Here is a 16,188-nt window from a genome sequence, read left to right on the forward strand (position 1 = left end):
ATGATATGGTACATTAAGTGTTGTTAGTAAGTTCCTGTTTTACCTTTACATATAGCAAACATATTTGATTAATGTGAATGAAAAAACAACATTATTTTGCATACATAATCTTATCACTTACTCTCCTGCTCTTCAGCCTCTGAATGAGAGCCTCCTTGATTTCTTTTGTTTTGAAGCAGTAGATGAGTGGGTTAAGGATGGATGGGACTAAACTGTACAACATCACTATGAGCACCTGGAAATCTGGTTTTATCTTGAGCCCCACGTTATGAGCTATATACACAAAGCATCTTGGCACATAATACAGACAAGTGATAAAAATCTGAGGAGCACATGTGGACAAGACCCTGTACCGACTTTCAGCTTGAGACATTCTTAGTACAGCCACAATCACAGAGAAGTAGGAGAAAATGATGAAAGACAGAGGGAGCAGGAGACCAAACAGAGCAATTCCTAAAGACACCAGCTTCACATATTTAACCTCTTTTCCACAGCCTAGTTGAGTAATTGATAAGTGATCACAATAGCAATGGGGAATAATGTTTCCATGTATACCACAGTATGGCAGGGTTAATGCATGCAACAGTACTCCCACCATTCGGATGAACGTCACAAACCAGCAAAAAAAACACGCTATCGATATAGATCTGTTATTGACCACAGACGGGTACCGCAATGGAAACCAAACAGCTATAAACCGATCCAAAGCCATTAAAAGCAGAATTAAAGAATTAATGGCACCCATAGAATGGACAAAATACATTTGCGTGAAGCACATACCAAAGAGAGTCGAAGAGTCGTTCCACCAATATCGACCAATGATTTTAGGAAGTGTCACTATCGCAAATACGGTGTCTACTATGGCCAGGTTGCCAAATATTATGTAAGTGGGTTTGTGAAGAGATTTTATCAAATATATAACAGCAACTGTGAAGGAGTTTCCAACAACGATAGATATGAAGACAAAAAGCAACAGAACAGACACGGGTCCAAAATACACAGAGTGCAGCCCGGGAAAACCAACAATATTAAAGCTTTTCAAAGTGGTTCCATTGGAGATGAACATCATTGTAACTTTTACACAGCAGGAAATAGATACAAGTCAACTAACCCCCCAACCTGCTTCTTCGAGTGTCTGCTTCTACTTCTTAGCCAGTTTTTATAGCCGGCTCACACTGGAGAATACTCTGATCATGCAAATCAGACACATAGGTACAACCCCAGGAGGCTTGTTTGGATAGTGAGAAGAGAAATATTTGTAATACAATAGCACAGCCCACAGGGTAAGGGCACTGTCTCTCTGTTTTTCTTTTCATTTCAACACTGTGATTTTGACCACAAATAAATACATTTTATCTGGAGGGCCTGAGATAACCGTATCAAATTCATATATATTTGTAATGATACATTTATATATATGTATATATATATATTGAGTAGTAGCATACTGTTATAATGTTACTACTCCAATAATGGAGTGTGGACATTGCAGTGCCATGGCAACATCCCAAAAAAGGAACACGAGAAACTAGATAAATACCAAGGCCTCAGAGAGGAGCTGGAGAAGGCCTGGAGCGTGAGGGTATTGGTGATGCCCGTAGTGATCGAAGCACTTGGGGCAGTGACCCTCAAACTGGAGGAATGGCTTGAGCAGATCCCAGGAAAAACATCGGAAATCTCGATCCAGAAAAGTACAGTGCAGGAACAGCAAAGATACTGCGCCGAACCCTCAAGCTCCCAGGCGACCCGAGCTTGAAAGGGGATTTTTGGCGCCAAATCTGAGTCTCATTTCCTCGTGGCGTGGACAGCCGAGTACTTCATTCACATGTCAATCATAGGATGCACCTACTGCTCACCCACAGCCTCGTTGGCTGCGCATGGGTGCGCATGCCGGTGTGTGTCTAAGCCAGGGGTGGGCAATTATTTTCCTCCTAGGGCCATATTCGAATCCAGGCAAGTAGCGGAGGGCCGGCCTGCGATCATCGGTGTGAAAAATAATAAATCCAAAAAATTAAATATCAAATAAAATATCACTTTTCTGTCAAATATAGGCTATTTGATATTATATAATTCATTTCACGGCATATCTATTAAGGATACAAGTGCAGACAGATGCCTGAGGGCAAAAAAGGAAAAAAATAATAATAATATTATTATTATTATTTTCTTTTAATATTACTTGGACAAGCTTGGCGGGCCGGATTGAAAGGCCCGGCGGGCCGGATGTGGCCTGCGGGCTGTAGTTTGCCCACTCCTGGTCTAAGCGCATGGATCTATTATAATATAGTTCCCTCAGTGTACAGGACAAGACAGAGAAAGACAGTTCGAGCTGGCTCAGAAGAGAGCTGCTACACGTGTAGCAGTGAGGCTGTTGCGTTCTTCCGCACGAGGATGAGTGCGCATGCGCACTTCCGCTTGAGTTCTCAGATCGGCGAAAAATCCTTCATTATTCCTTTAATGACTCTACAGACATTGGCTGTTTACACGCATGATTGTGGTCAGATTGTCATTGTGAAAATGTACATCTGAAATTTTTTATAGTCAGATTTCTCTTGAGCATGTAAATACACAAAAAACAGATCTAATTTTTGGATTATCTGATGATTCTAGTAGTCATATTATTACTGACAGTGTAAAGGTTTTTCACTATATTTTTTATTGGTATTCGTCCTTTATCATATTTTAGTTATTACAGTTGGTACTTACATTGTTGACCTGAAGTGTAATTACTTTCTTATTATTCACACACTCAAATTGTAATCTAATGCAAACTGGATAGGCTGAAGCATGTATTAGCCCCATATAAGAAGAACAGTAATGGTCCAATCTGCAGGACACCGCCATCTGAAAGCCATGAACCAATCCTGTGCATTAAGTGAGGTCTGACAATATGCCCTTTTTTTTCTTTTTTCTTTTTTGCCTGATCAGCTCAGACCTCCGACGCTATAAGAAAGTTTGGGCCTGGTTAGTACTTGAATTACCAGAGTATTACCAGAATTACCAATGTAGAGTATGACCAGCGGTTAGAAACCTCTACATTGGGCTGGCAGTGTAGTGCAAACTGTGGTCGTGTCTTCAGGCACTTCACCCACTTTGCCCTCAGTGTCCAATGGACAGTGGTGTTTGTGGCAGCAAATGCGGGACAATGAGTGGAAATGAACCCATAGCTACAGTGTGTGTTTACAGCATCATGTCCGTACGTTCATTAACATGAACTGTCCAAATAAACCAATAATACAAATAGTTTAGAGCAGTTTATTTGCAATGCAAACATGTACACATGTACACCATAAGAGACAGTCGGTCTAATCACTCATTTGTCCATTGTAGAAAAAGATACAGTTAAGGATACAAAAACCTGACTCGCACTTAAGATAAGAAAAAGATAAGATAAGATATTCCTTTATTGTCCCACATGGGGAAATTTCATTGGTGCAACGCAGGTAGATACAGAGGTAGATACAGAGGAAAAGAACAGATCACTTTTGGAAGTCTGAAAAACACTTTCAGTAGAAGATCTCCTATAAACAAAAACTCCCATAGACAAAACCCAACAAGGGATGGAGGGGAAAAAATAATAAAGATAAAAATAAATAACTAAATAAATAAATACATAAATACCATTGCATGTGATCATGACAGTAATTGCACATGAATATGTGTCACGGCGGCACATGGATTGCAGATGAATTTCACAGTAATTGCACATTAATCACGACAGTAATTGCACATACACTTGACCTTCTGTGTAGTTTTAATATTCTATTTTCATACAATCGTGTTTCTTTAATCAATAGTCTAATCAATAGTTTAATCAATGGTGTAGAAAAAGATTAATTGTAGTCATCTGGACTCTGTTTTTTGATTAAAGGAACAGTATGTAACTTTCTGGAGATGGCACGTAACATGATTGTATGGAAATGGAATATTAAAACTACACAGAAGCAGGTGGAGGCTCCTGCAGGTCAAGTACGAGTCAGGTTTTTGGAGATGCAAGCCCACTCTACGTTCAGTGCAGTAAAACATTAACAATTGCAAACAACATTCAACATGGTTTACGTCCTGGGGATTTATGAAAAACAGTATTGGTAAAGTATATCACATTAGATTATGAATAGGCCAAATATTCACAATTAGATAATCTATCATGTTTTGAAAAGTAAAGGTTGTAAATGTTTAATGCGTTGGTATGTTAAAAAACATAATGCTGTCTACAGTGTAGTAGATGAATAATGATTTATTACAATTCACTAAAAAAGTAAAAGTTAAAAAAACTCAACAGTAAAAGAGTAAGTTTCCCCCTTCAGAGTAATTGTAAAAGCAGCAATTTGCCGTATTTGTACTCTGCTCTCGCGACTCTCTGGGATGGCGTTGACGCGCCCTCAGTCCAAACATGCTTCTGTACATCAGCATGGCAAAGTGACACAACTCTCAGTGAACTTTGTGGCACAAAGACAGTAACGTAATCGATTTGGATAGATGGACAGATAGTGGCATAGGAGATTTCTGTTATTGCTACGTTATGCCGTAAGAAATATGACATGGGTCTGATAAAGTTTATTGATCGGGACGTCAAAATAGAATTTTATGCAAAAAAAAAATTGGCAAATGGCCACATTTTTCAAATTCTGGACATGTTTTGCAAATCTGCTGCACAGAGAGAAAAAAAGAAAAGGGTTTTGGGTGGGGTGGATAACTTTTAATGCCCCACGCCTCAAGATGATTTTCACCAAGTTAGTTAGCAAACACCCAAAGAGGAGATCATAAATGTAAACATTATAAATGTCCAAATGTAATAGATTTGGTGATTTTCCCATTGGAATAACGGTGACAACCATCACTACATCTACGCAGTAAGAAATATGACATGAGTCTAATTTACTTTTTTGATCAGGATGCCAAAATAGAATAACCCTAAAAAACACACAAGTAAATTTTGCCTATCCACTACTATATCATAGCAAGAATAAAAAAGCATGAACAATTTTACTTATTGCCATGAGCATCTGGGGGGCCTGACATGTTCAATGAGACAGTTGCAAAACAGATCTTTGCGGAAGCAATAGTACCTCTGCCCTGCTGGGACTCGGGCCTAACTTTTGATCACAAACTCAGTAGAGATTGATTGTATGTTGGTGGTCCACCCTGCTTTGCTTCACCATGTGCCCGAAAATGTACTCCAAAAGTTTTGTATGAAGTGTTTTTAAAAAAGTATTTTCCGACAAAAATAACACAATAGATACATAAACTCTATTCAGACATCATTTATTTCTGTCAAGATTGTGACAACGCCAGATAAAACTATCTCAATCTAATCATTTTATTCATGGGAAAACCTTTCTGCTCTATACCAATTCTGGCCCGCTGCAGTTTCATGAATAAAGATTCCTTTATGTCCTGTGTTTTAAAGCAATATATGATTGGATTCACGGCTGCAGGCAACAGACTGTACAACATTATAAGAAAGATGCGGAAATCAGAGCTGAAAGAAAAACCTAAAGCATTTGCAAGATACACAAACAACCTCGGAAGATAAAACAAACATGTTATCAATATTTGTGAAGTACAAGTTGAAAATGTTTTCTTGCGTCCATTTGCATTTGACATTTTCAGAATCACTACAATAATAGAAGTGTAGGAGAAAATAATGAATGCTAGTGGAAGCAAAAGGCAGAACATGGCTACAGCCACAGTAGACAGGGTAATTGACAGAAACTTTTCAGTACATGTCTGACTCATTATAGAAATATGGTCACAGTAACAATGAGCAATAATATTGGATTTGCAAAAAGGTACAGATATGGTCTGCAGAACTACTGAAATCACTATAGGCAGTGGAATAAACCAGGCAATCCCACAGAGCACAGACACCACAGTGTTTGAAATGAAGGCAGGGTAACGCAATGGAAGACAAATGGATATGAATCGATCCAAGCCCATCACCATCAGATTAAAAGACTGAACCGCTCCCAGGTAGTGAACAAAAAACATCTGAACAAAACAGGCATGGAATGAGATGAGATTGTTGCCAAACCAGTACTTGGCAATAATCTTTGGAAGTGTGAGTGTGCCAAATGTTAAGTCGTTGATTGCCAAGTGACAGAAGATCAGATAGGTTGGTTTTTGTATTTTCTTCTCATACATAACAAAAACTAGAATAAACATGTTTCCCAAAACAATAGCAAGGTAGACAAAGAACATCAGAGCAGACACAGGACCATAATACTGAGGTTGTAGTCCAGGGAAGCCCAGAAGAGTGAAGTGGTCCAGTCGTGTCGTCACATTAACAAGCATGACTACTCTTTGTATCAATGTACAGGATCAGGAAAACATGTTGATAGCAAACAGTAGAAATAAGCTAACACAATCTAATTTAGAGACAGAAGGGCATGTTCCATTTCAGTAACTCCTTTTATCTTTGGTCTTTGTGGCCTCTCCCCAACCAACCTAAGGTCCTGCCCACTCACAAAACTACATGAGACATGTATGTTGATCAAAATTTTGAAATCTTACTTATCAACCACAATAGTTGAAATCTTATTTCATTAACCAATACAAGTATGTTCTGCAACATTCTAAGACTACTTTTACATCCTTCAAGAATCCTCTTTCTACTTCTGACAAGTTTGATAAAATACACTTCTTTTTCTGGACAGAGTTTGTATGTTTCCTCCGGTGTCTGCGTAGGGTTTCTCAGGGCATTCTGGTTCCCCAAAACATGCACAATCCTCCAGCACTGGTCCTGACAAAGCTTTGCCCAAGATCTGGAGATGGGTCCCCACCCGGTTACAGCACTGCGGCACCTACCCATACCTGTGGTTCCTGACGTTGCCTCAACGGGGTGATGGGTCAAATGGAGAGAAAGCAGAGGACAAAATTATCTGCAGGGACAATAAAGTCTACCTTGACCTTAATATTGCACTAACTCATCACAGCACAGTTTCTTCAACTGGCTCAGTCCATTGTCTTTACCCAACTTGCCTGCATGGTGTTGTTATGGTTCAGGAGGCCATTGGTCCAGAATGACAGCCCCAACACCCCTGCAAAGAACATCAGAAAAACTGCCAAACATGTGGTGCGGCTGTAATTTCCGCTGTTTTTGTGAAAGAAGTAGTCCTCAGATGTCACAGACCCATGCTCAAATGGCACATATGGCATTGAATATGTGAAATTTTAGACTTTATTTATAAATAAACACATTTGGATTATTTGGATTATTTGGATTACACATTAAATGGAAAATAGATCCGTTCCAATCCACAGACAATATTTGTCCCCCGAGGCAGCACTTAAAAAGCTGCCAAATTGTGCAAGAAATTTGCAGATTTGGCAAGATAAGATAAGATAAGATATTCCTTTATTGTCCCACATGGGGAAATTTCATTGGTGCAACGCAGGAAGATACAGAGGTAGACACAGAAGAAAAAAACAGATCACTTATAGGAAGTTTGAAAAACACTTTCAGTAGAAGATCTCTTATAAACAAAAACTCCCACAGAAAAATAAATAAATACCATTGCATGTGATCACGACAGTAATTGCACATGAATGTGTCACGACGGCACATAGATTGCACATGAATTTCACAGTAATTGCACATGAATCACAACAGTAATTGCACATATGACGGAATTGCACATCAGTATTAGGTTAGTTCAGTATTGCGAGTGTTCAGGACTAACAGTGTTTGTTATAAAGTCTGACAGCAGCAGGAAGGAAAGACCTACGAAACCTTTCCTTCACACTGCGAGGGTGGATCAGTCTCTCACTGAAGCTGCTCTCCAGAGCGGCAGAGTGTCCTGCAGGGGGTGAGACTCATGGCCAGGACCCTTCTGTCCCCCATCTCCTGCACCGAGTCCAGAGCACAGCCCAGGACGGAGCTGGACTTCGTGATGACTTTGTCCAGCCTCTTCCTCTCCCTCTCTGTGATGCTGTTGCTCCAGCAGGCCACACCGTACAGGAGGGCTGATGACACCACAGAGTCGTAGAAGGTCTTCAGGAGTGGCCCTGTCACTCCAAAAGACCTGAGTCTCCTCAGGAGGTAGAGCCGACTCTGGCTCTTCCTGTACAGTGCGTCTGTGTTATGAGTCCAGTCCAGTTTGTGGTTCAGATGAACACCCAGGTACTTGTATGAGTCCACTCTCTCAATGTCCCGTCCCTGGATGTTCACTGGTGAGGGGGCAGTGGAGTGGCGTCTGCGGAAATCCACCACCATCTCCTTTGTCTTTCCCGCGTTGATGAGGAGGTGGTTCCGCTGACACCAGTCCACAAAGTCCTGCGCCAGTCCTCTGTACTCCGCGTCATCGTCGTCCGTGATGAGTCCGATGATGGCAGTCATCAAAGAACTTCTGCAGAACACAGCTGTCCGTGCTGTGTCTGAAGTCTGCAGTGTAAAGGGTGAAGAGAAAGGGCGCGAGGACAGGGCCCTGGGGCGCCCCCACACTGCAGGTCCGAGTGTCAGACACACAGTCCCGTGCTCTCACAAACTGGGGTCGGTCTGTGAAGTAGTCCAGGATCCACTCTGCCAGGTCATACTCCACACCAGCCGTCTCCAGCTTGTCCCTCAGGAGCAGCGGCTGGATGGTGTTGAAGGCGCTGGAAAGATCGAAGAACCGGATCCTCACAGAGCTGCCAGGCTTTTCCAGATGAGAGAGAGAGCGGTGCAGCAGGGAGATGACGGCGTCCTCCACTCCGATGCCAGACCGATATGCAAACTGCAGCGGGTCCATGGTTGAGCTCACGGTGGAGCGGAGGTGGTTCAGGACCAGCCACTCCAGTGTCTTCATCAGGTGGGACGTGAGGGCCACTGGCCTGAAGCTTTTGAGGTCTTTGGCGCGCGGTGTCTTGGAAACAGGTACCAGACAGGAGGTCTTCCAGACCTCCTGGGGCTGATGCCATCAGGTCCTGCTGCCTTCCTCACTTTGATCCTCTTCAGCTCACTCCTCACGCTCTCTTCTTCTCCTTCAGCAGAGCCTTCAGTTCACGGGTAATCCATGGCTTGTTGTTTGGAAAACACCGCACCGTCCGGGAGGGAACAATGTTCTCAAAACAGAAGTTGATGTAGTCCGTGATGCACTCTGTGATGGTGTTGATGTCCTTTCCATGTGGGCCATAGAGCTCAGTCCAGACAGTGGTGCTGAAGCAGTCCCTCAGAGCCTCCTCGCTCTCAGCAGACCACATCCTCACCTCACGGGACACCACAGGCTGCCTGCGCACGATGGGTTCACACACAGGCCTCAGATGTACATGGTTGTGGTCCGAGCTGCCCAGGGGAGGGAGGGGGGAAGAAGAATAAGCCTCTTCGGTGTTGGCAAAAAACAAGTCCAATGTTCTATTGTTTCTGGTGGGGCAACACTGCCTCTTCGACGAGCTGAGGAACTAAATGTGGCATACCGAGCAGTTAGAGGCTCTCTAAAAACATCAGGTACACATTTCATTTGTATGAAACCCAATGTGGCAAGGCAAGCTCAGTCATGTGACTAAGTCACATGAGACCATAAAGGTCAGGGGTCGGGCATGTCACTTCCTCTTCCTGGGCAGGCCGAAGCACATGTGGTGGCTGGTGAGATGATTGCTCTTTGATGTTTTAACCATTGTTTGTTAAAAGACTGATTTGTACATTTAATACGTTTTAAAGTGTCTAAAAGTCCTGTGTTTTTAAAGGTACGCTTTTATATTTTATTTTATTAATTACCTAATGTAACTGTTAATACATTGCAACCGCATTTTTGTTTACAGGCTAAGTGCGGGTTGCCGTTTTATATAGTCCGTTTTATATAGTTTGTTTTTAAACAGTTTTATATTGCTTATTTTAAATACATTTTAACAGTAGTTGGTGTCGGTCCTGAGGTTGCTGGGGAGGATTTGGGCTCATTTTAGTGGGTGATTTTATTTATAGTTATTGGTGATGGTGGCACTGAGTGGTCAAATGGCCGCGCAGTTTCAGGGACCACGGCATTTCCCTTATAGCCCGTTATAGCCTCATGGCTAACCCTAACACTAACCTTAACCTTAACCTTAACCTTAACCTTAACCTTAACCTTAACCTTAACCTTAACCTTAACCTTAACCCTAACCTTAACCCGGCGCGGTCTAAAATGGCGCTAAAACGCAGTCAAATAGCGGCGCAGTTTCAGGAGCCGCGGCGCGCGGCCGGCACAAAAATAACATGGCTTTTTCGGCCGCGCGCCGCGGCTCTACAGACACTCCCTTTATGTTATGTTGAATTTGTGGCAAAAACCCATACTGTTTGACCCTTGAAAAGGTTGTTTACCAACAGCTCACAGATTTCCTCTTAATAAACAACTCATTTGATGTTTTTCAGTCAGGTTTTAGACCTCATCACAGCACTGAGACTGCTCTTGTCAAGGTGACAAATGACATCCGCCTGAACACTGACACGGGCAAAGCCTCAGTCTTAATTCTGTTAGATCTGAGTGCTGCTTTTGACACTGTCGATCATGGGATCCTCTTACAGAGACTAGAGGACTGGGTGGGCATCACTGGCACTGCCCTAAACTGGTTAAGGTCCTATCTGGAAGACAGGAAGTACTTTGTTGAAATTGGTAGCTGTGTCTCAGACCACATGACCCTGACCTGTGGAGTGCCCCAAGGGTCAGTCCTGGGTCCCCTTCTGTTCAACCTCTACATGCTGCCGTTGGGTCAGTTGATACGCAGTGAAAATGTGTCCTATCACAATTATGCAGACGACACTCAGATCTATGTTTCACTATCGGCAGGTGACTATGGACCAGTAGATTCACTCTGTCACTGCATCCAACAGATCAGTTTGTGGATGCAAAACAACTTTCTCCAGCTGAACTCAGACAAGACTGAAATAATCGTTTTTGGCCCACAGAAACAAAGAGAAAGTGTTAGCGGTCACCTCCAGAGTCTCGCTCTAAAACCTACAAACCAAATTAGAAATCTGGGGGTAAAAATGGACTCAGACTTGAACTTTAATAGCCACGTCAAATCAATAACATCAGCAGCTTTTTACCATCTAAAAAACATTGCCAAAATCAAAAATATAGTGTCAAAACCAGATTTAGAGAGACTTATCCACGCGTTTGTCTCCAGTAGATTAGACTACTGTAACGGCCTGCTCACTGGTCTCTCCAAACGAGCTGTAAAACAGCTGCAGTACATCCAGAACGCTGCTGCTCGGGTCCTGACTAGAACCAGGAAGTATGATCACATTAGTCCTGTTCTCAGGTCTCTGCACTGGCTCCCTGTGGCTCAGAGAATAGACTTTAAAGCAGCTCTGCTTGTGTACAAGTCTCTCCATGGCCTAGCACCAAAGTACATCTTGGATATGTTAGTGCCATATGAACCATCTCGGACTCTGAGGACCTCAGGGACCGGCCTCCTGCTGGTGCCCAGAGTCAGGACAAAACATGGGGAATCTGCATTTCAGTTTTATGCAGCTAAAATCTGGAACAGTCTTCCTGAAGATGTGAGACAGGCTTCTACTCTGACAATGTTCAAATCTAAGCTAAAAACTGTTTTGTTTAGCTGCGCATATGACTAAAAGGATTTTTTCTTTGCACTCTTCTCTTTTGTTTGTGATTTTATTAGTTTAGAAAATCAGTTGGATTGATAATTTTTAATTTAGTTAATTTTATTGTATTTCTGTAATTTCTTTGTGATTTGAATGCATTTTTCCTGCTGTGAAGCACTTTGAATTGCCTTGTGTATGAAATGTGCTCTACAAATAAACTTGCCTTGCCTTGCCTGTTTCATGAGCACCTGAGCAAGAAGGTTGGACAAGAAAAATCAGATACAAACAGAAGTTCAGCAAGAAATTACATCAAAAATATAGCTCCCCGTGTCCACTGGGGGGCTCTTGCTGGGCTCACGTCCATTTTTTCGCTGTGCAGTCACATCTCCTACACATCTTATCTTATCTTATCTTATCTTACTCCCGCAGCTGTTCTGGGTTGGGGCCAATTGATAGGGCATGTGGTAAAGGGTTTTAGCTGCAAATGGATTCCTTTTTTGTTTCTTTGGTACATTTGTGATGTGCATGGTTTGTTTTGGGTTTCTGTGTGTGTCTTGTTACATTTGCATGTTTCCATTATTTCATCATTATTCACTTCAAAGGACAACGTTTTTTAGAAGAAAATGTTTAAATAAAATGTATTTTTATATTCAACCTTCTGTCTCTGCCATTTGGTAAGACTAACCTGTGAGCCTCTGTGTGGGCCCCAGTTTAAATACTGGGTGGCGTTGTTGACAACCTTTAATGGTCCAAACAACAAACCTAGTTTTCTCACCAAGTCCAAAGTGTGATGAATAAGTTAATTTTCCTGTTAAGTCCAATCGGAATCTTTTTCCATTTTTCACATGTCAGTTGTGATTTCAGTCCATTCCTTGATCATGGGTTCAGTTTGTGTATTTTTGTGTGATGCCTTTCCCCTGAAGTAGGTTCCAAAGATACCTGTTGACTGTGGGCGATGCTGAAAACATTCTCCGGAGCCTTGTTAATCTCAGTCCAATATTTATGAGCATCAGAAGAACCCCAAAATACATGGTAACGGTGAGCTACCTGGCAACCACAGTTTTTCCAGCAACTAGTGTTTGAGAACTTTGAGAAGGGGATATGAATGGTTTGCCCAGGGATTCTTAACTTCTTCCATACGTCCTCCGCCAGTAACTCCTGCACATGAACCTCAGGCATCACATTACATTCAACATTCTCCAATAGAGCTTGATACCCCGGATCACACCAATAGAGCAACTCTCTGATTTGAGCTGAAATTATGTAATTTTTCAGACAAGGTAAACCCCAACCTACTTTTTCTTTTGATATTTGTAGAGTTTTGAACCGGACACAAGGTGTTTTGCCTTGCCATACAAATCTTAAGATTGTTTTATTCCACTCATCAAACAGCTTGTTGGGGAGGGAACTTGGGAGAGTTTGATAAATCTGGGCAAAACATACATTTTTATATGTCGGTGTAATCCCTCATTCGTCCAGGCGTGTTCCATAGTAGAAAAAGCTTCAGTTGTAGTCATCTGGACTCAGTTTGAAAAAATAGACGTTTCGTCTCTCATCCAAGAGTCATTGTCAATAAAAGAATTTAGGTCGAGAACTCCGAAATTTATACTTCTCGACCTTCTTCGATTTCTCGACCTAAATTCTTTTATTGACAATGACTCTTGGATGAGAGTCGAAACGTCTTTTTTTTCTAACTGAGTCCAGATGACAACAACTGAAGTTTTTTTCTACTACAACAATACATTTTTATAGTTTAAATCCTTTGAGTTAAGTATGGGATAAGAGTAATTTTTTCAAGATCTATCTTTATAGTGAAGAAAAGAGGAGTTTAGTTGTTTCTCTAAGATTGTTGACATATCTTTATGGAGAACTATGCCTAACTATTTAAGAGATTCCATTTGTGCAGAATGTAAAATAATGATCTAGCTTAATACGGCCTTAACCGTTGCTAGTGTGATTTGATCTACTTTGCCTTGATACAGTGAAAAGTCTGACTGCTCCACACTCTTAGTCTATACATGTGGCAGTCATATCCCATGTGCAGCTCGATTAGTGACAGTCCACAGAGACCAATTAATCATTTACAGCCCCAGCAGAACATTTATCACCCAATGGAAGCAAATTATATGAACTATTCATTTACAAATTCCTTAAGATCTATTAGTTGTGACAGCAATTCACTCATGGGTTTGATTCCAGTGCCAGACCATCATCACATGATATTTCTGGGTGGAGCCTGCATGTGCCCCCCGTGTTACTGTGGGTTCTCTCCGGATGCTCCGGCTTCCTCCCACCGTCCAAACACATTCATATGTTAGGTAAACTGATAACTGTAAATGGGTCCTAGGGAATTAATGTGGAAGTGAATGGTGAATATTTGTGTATAAATGTCTCTGTGTGAACCCCTGTCCCGGGGCCCCAAAGTCACTGGGATAGGCTCTTGTCACCTGTGACCGTCACGGGAAGAAGCAGGGGAAAATGAATTCAGCTTCAAATTTATTTTGTAACTTATTCCAATACTAGGTTCTGAATACGCAGACTACTTTCACATTTAGTTTCATTATATTATAGTATATTGTCATGTGATAAAATGTAACATGACATAGGAATAAAACTGCTTTTGTTTTTTCCCCCTCATTTGTTATGCTTCTATAAGATAAGAGAAACTTTATCTAAAATCGCACAGGCACACACTATATCTCTCCCAAAAATGTAGTGCAGTTGGAAGCCTAAATGTCATGATCAAATACCACAATGTATCCTCTGATTTTAGAAAATGAAATGTATTGAAAGAATAACTGTGTGTAAATACAGTTACTCAAAATTAGTATGCATTTTACTTGACATGACATGACTTAACTTACTTGACATAACATGACAAAAAATGTCATGATTTAGATACTCACAATACAATGTTGTAAATATTGAAGTATACTATTAAAGTTTGAGATGAGGGGTAATTATTGTAATTTATTGAGAAATCAGAAAAATGTCTGGTCCCTACTAAATACACCGCTTAGTTCAAATCTTAAAATCCCCATTAGTTAAAAGAGAATTAATTGAGATAAAAGGACACAATTGTGATCACTAAACATAAGAACAATTCATTAAATGTAGCAATAGGAATATATTTAATTCTGATATTTTCACATATCAACATGATAATAGCAATATGCAACATGACACACTATCACATCTCTGAGTGAGTCCAGCTCTCACCAAAGCAAAAACATTGTATTTTATGTATTATTTCAAACTGAAATTATTCAGTTTATTCATTATACTTTTTGAATTTGAAGTACTTTATTAATGACAGTCATTGATAATTGATAATAATTTTAACTTTCTCTCTCTCGCGCTCTCTCTCTCTCGCTCTCTCTCTCGCTCTCTCTCTCGCTCTCTCTCTCTCTCTCTCTCTCTCTCTCTCTCTATCACACACACACGTATCAGGTCAGTGTTCAGTTATACCAACATACACTTTTGCCATCTTAAATCTTTTCCTAAGGCATTCTTTGATATCCTTTGTTTTAAAACAGTATATCAATGGATTAACTGCTGCAGGTATCTGACTATAAAGCATAACAACTAGAATACGAACTGGAAAACTTAAGCTGAAGCCTAGATAATTGGCCAGGTACACAAAACACCTGGGCATGTAATACAGTAATGTGATAAGCAGCTGTGGAGTGCATGTCGAAAGAGTCTTCATACGGCCATCCTGGTTTGAAATCTTCATGACAACCCCAATTATAGCAAAATAGGAAAAGAAAATGAAAGTCAATGGCACTAACAAGAAAAACATGGCACCACCTAAAGAGAAGTCTTGCACATCTTTTCTAACCTCACAGCTTAATGAAGTGATAGTATAGTGGTCACAGTAACACTGGGCAATAACATTTGAGTTACAATAAGGCAACATATAAGCATGTATGACTATAAATGTCATCCAAGACATTGAAACAAACCATGACACACCACATATAATAGAAACAGTCTTGTTTGTGAAAGCACTGGGGTAACGCAGAGGAAAGGAAATTGCCATAAATCGATCTAAGGCCATAACCATAAGAAACAAAGAGTGGACGCTTCCCAAATAATGAACAAAAAACATCTGCACAAAACAGGTGTTAAATTCTATAAAGCTATTATCGAACCAGTATTTTGAAATTATTTTTGGCAACGTTGCTATTCCAAATCCTAAATCAGACAATGCAACATGACAGAATATTAAATAAGTAGGTTTATGGAGACATTGTTCACATTTTACAAGTACTAGAATAAAGATGTTGCCAAAAACTATAGCCAAGAAGACTATAAGAAGCAGCAATGAAACTGGTGCATAGTATTGAACGGAGAGTCCAGGAAATCCAGTGATGAAGAAGTGTTCTATCCTGGTGGCATTTTTGTATTGCATAGTGGCAGCAGAAGTGTGTGCATGTAAAGGTGGTGAAGATCCTCTTCCACATCAACCCCAGACCTCAAGTTCTCTTATTAGAATACTGCCAAAGCTCTGGACGCTTCAGGCCTGTGTTGGTGTGCTCCTATTGGCTGGTGCAATGTGTTTGTGATGGGGGCAGGTGTAAATAGATTGATATTATCATAGTAGGTTGATTAACCTTGTCATTAAATTAAATGATGCATGTGCAGTCTTCATTTATTTATATATATATATATATATATATATATAT

General features: G+C 40.8%; 3 protein-coding genes across 3 annotated transcripts; all 3 read right to left on the bottom strand.

Annotated features, from left to right (window-relative positions):
- Window positions 1-91: 91 nt before the first annotated feature.
- On the bottom strand, window positions 92-1,109 carry LOC140372645 (olfactory receptor 52Z1P-like). The gene has a single exon (XM_072459763.1). It carries the CDS (start codon window positions 1,067-1,069, stop codon window positions 92-94), a length of 978 nt encoding a protein of 325 aa, XP_072315864.1. The 5' UTR covers window positions 1,070-1,109.
- A 4,192-nt stretch (window positions 1,110-5,301) lies between these two features.
- On the bottom strand, window positions 5,302-6,294 carry LOC140372660 (olfactory receptor 52E8-like). The gene has a single exon (XM_072459764.1). It carries the CDS (start codon window positions 6,292-6,294, stop codon window positions 5,302-5,304), a length of 993 nt encoding a protein of 330 aa, XP_072315865.1.
- Window positions 6,295-14,946: 8,652 nt separating this feature from the next.
- Window positions 14,947-15,940, bottom strand: LOC140370636 (olfactory receptor 52E4-like). Its single transcript, XM_072457835.1, has one exon. The coding sequence runs from the start codon at window positions 15,912-15,914 to the stop codon at window positions 14,952-14,954; it is 963 nt and encodes a 320-aa protein (XP_072313936.1). The 5' UTR covers window positions 15,915-15,940; the 3' UTR covers window positions 14,947-14,951.
- Window positions 15,941-16,188: the final 248 nt, after the last annotated feature.

This window comes from Eucyclogobius newberryi, unplaced genomic scaffold, assembly GCF_026437365.1.
Source record: "Eucyclogobius newberryi isolate DKJ021-1_F unplaced genomic scaffold, fEucNew1.0.hap1 SCAF_10, whole genome shotgun sequence".
NCBI lineage: Eukaryota > Metazoa > Chordata > Actinopteri > Gobiiformes > Gobiidae > Eucyclogobius > Eucyclogobius newberryi.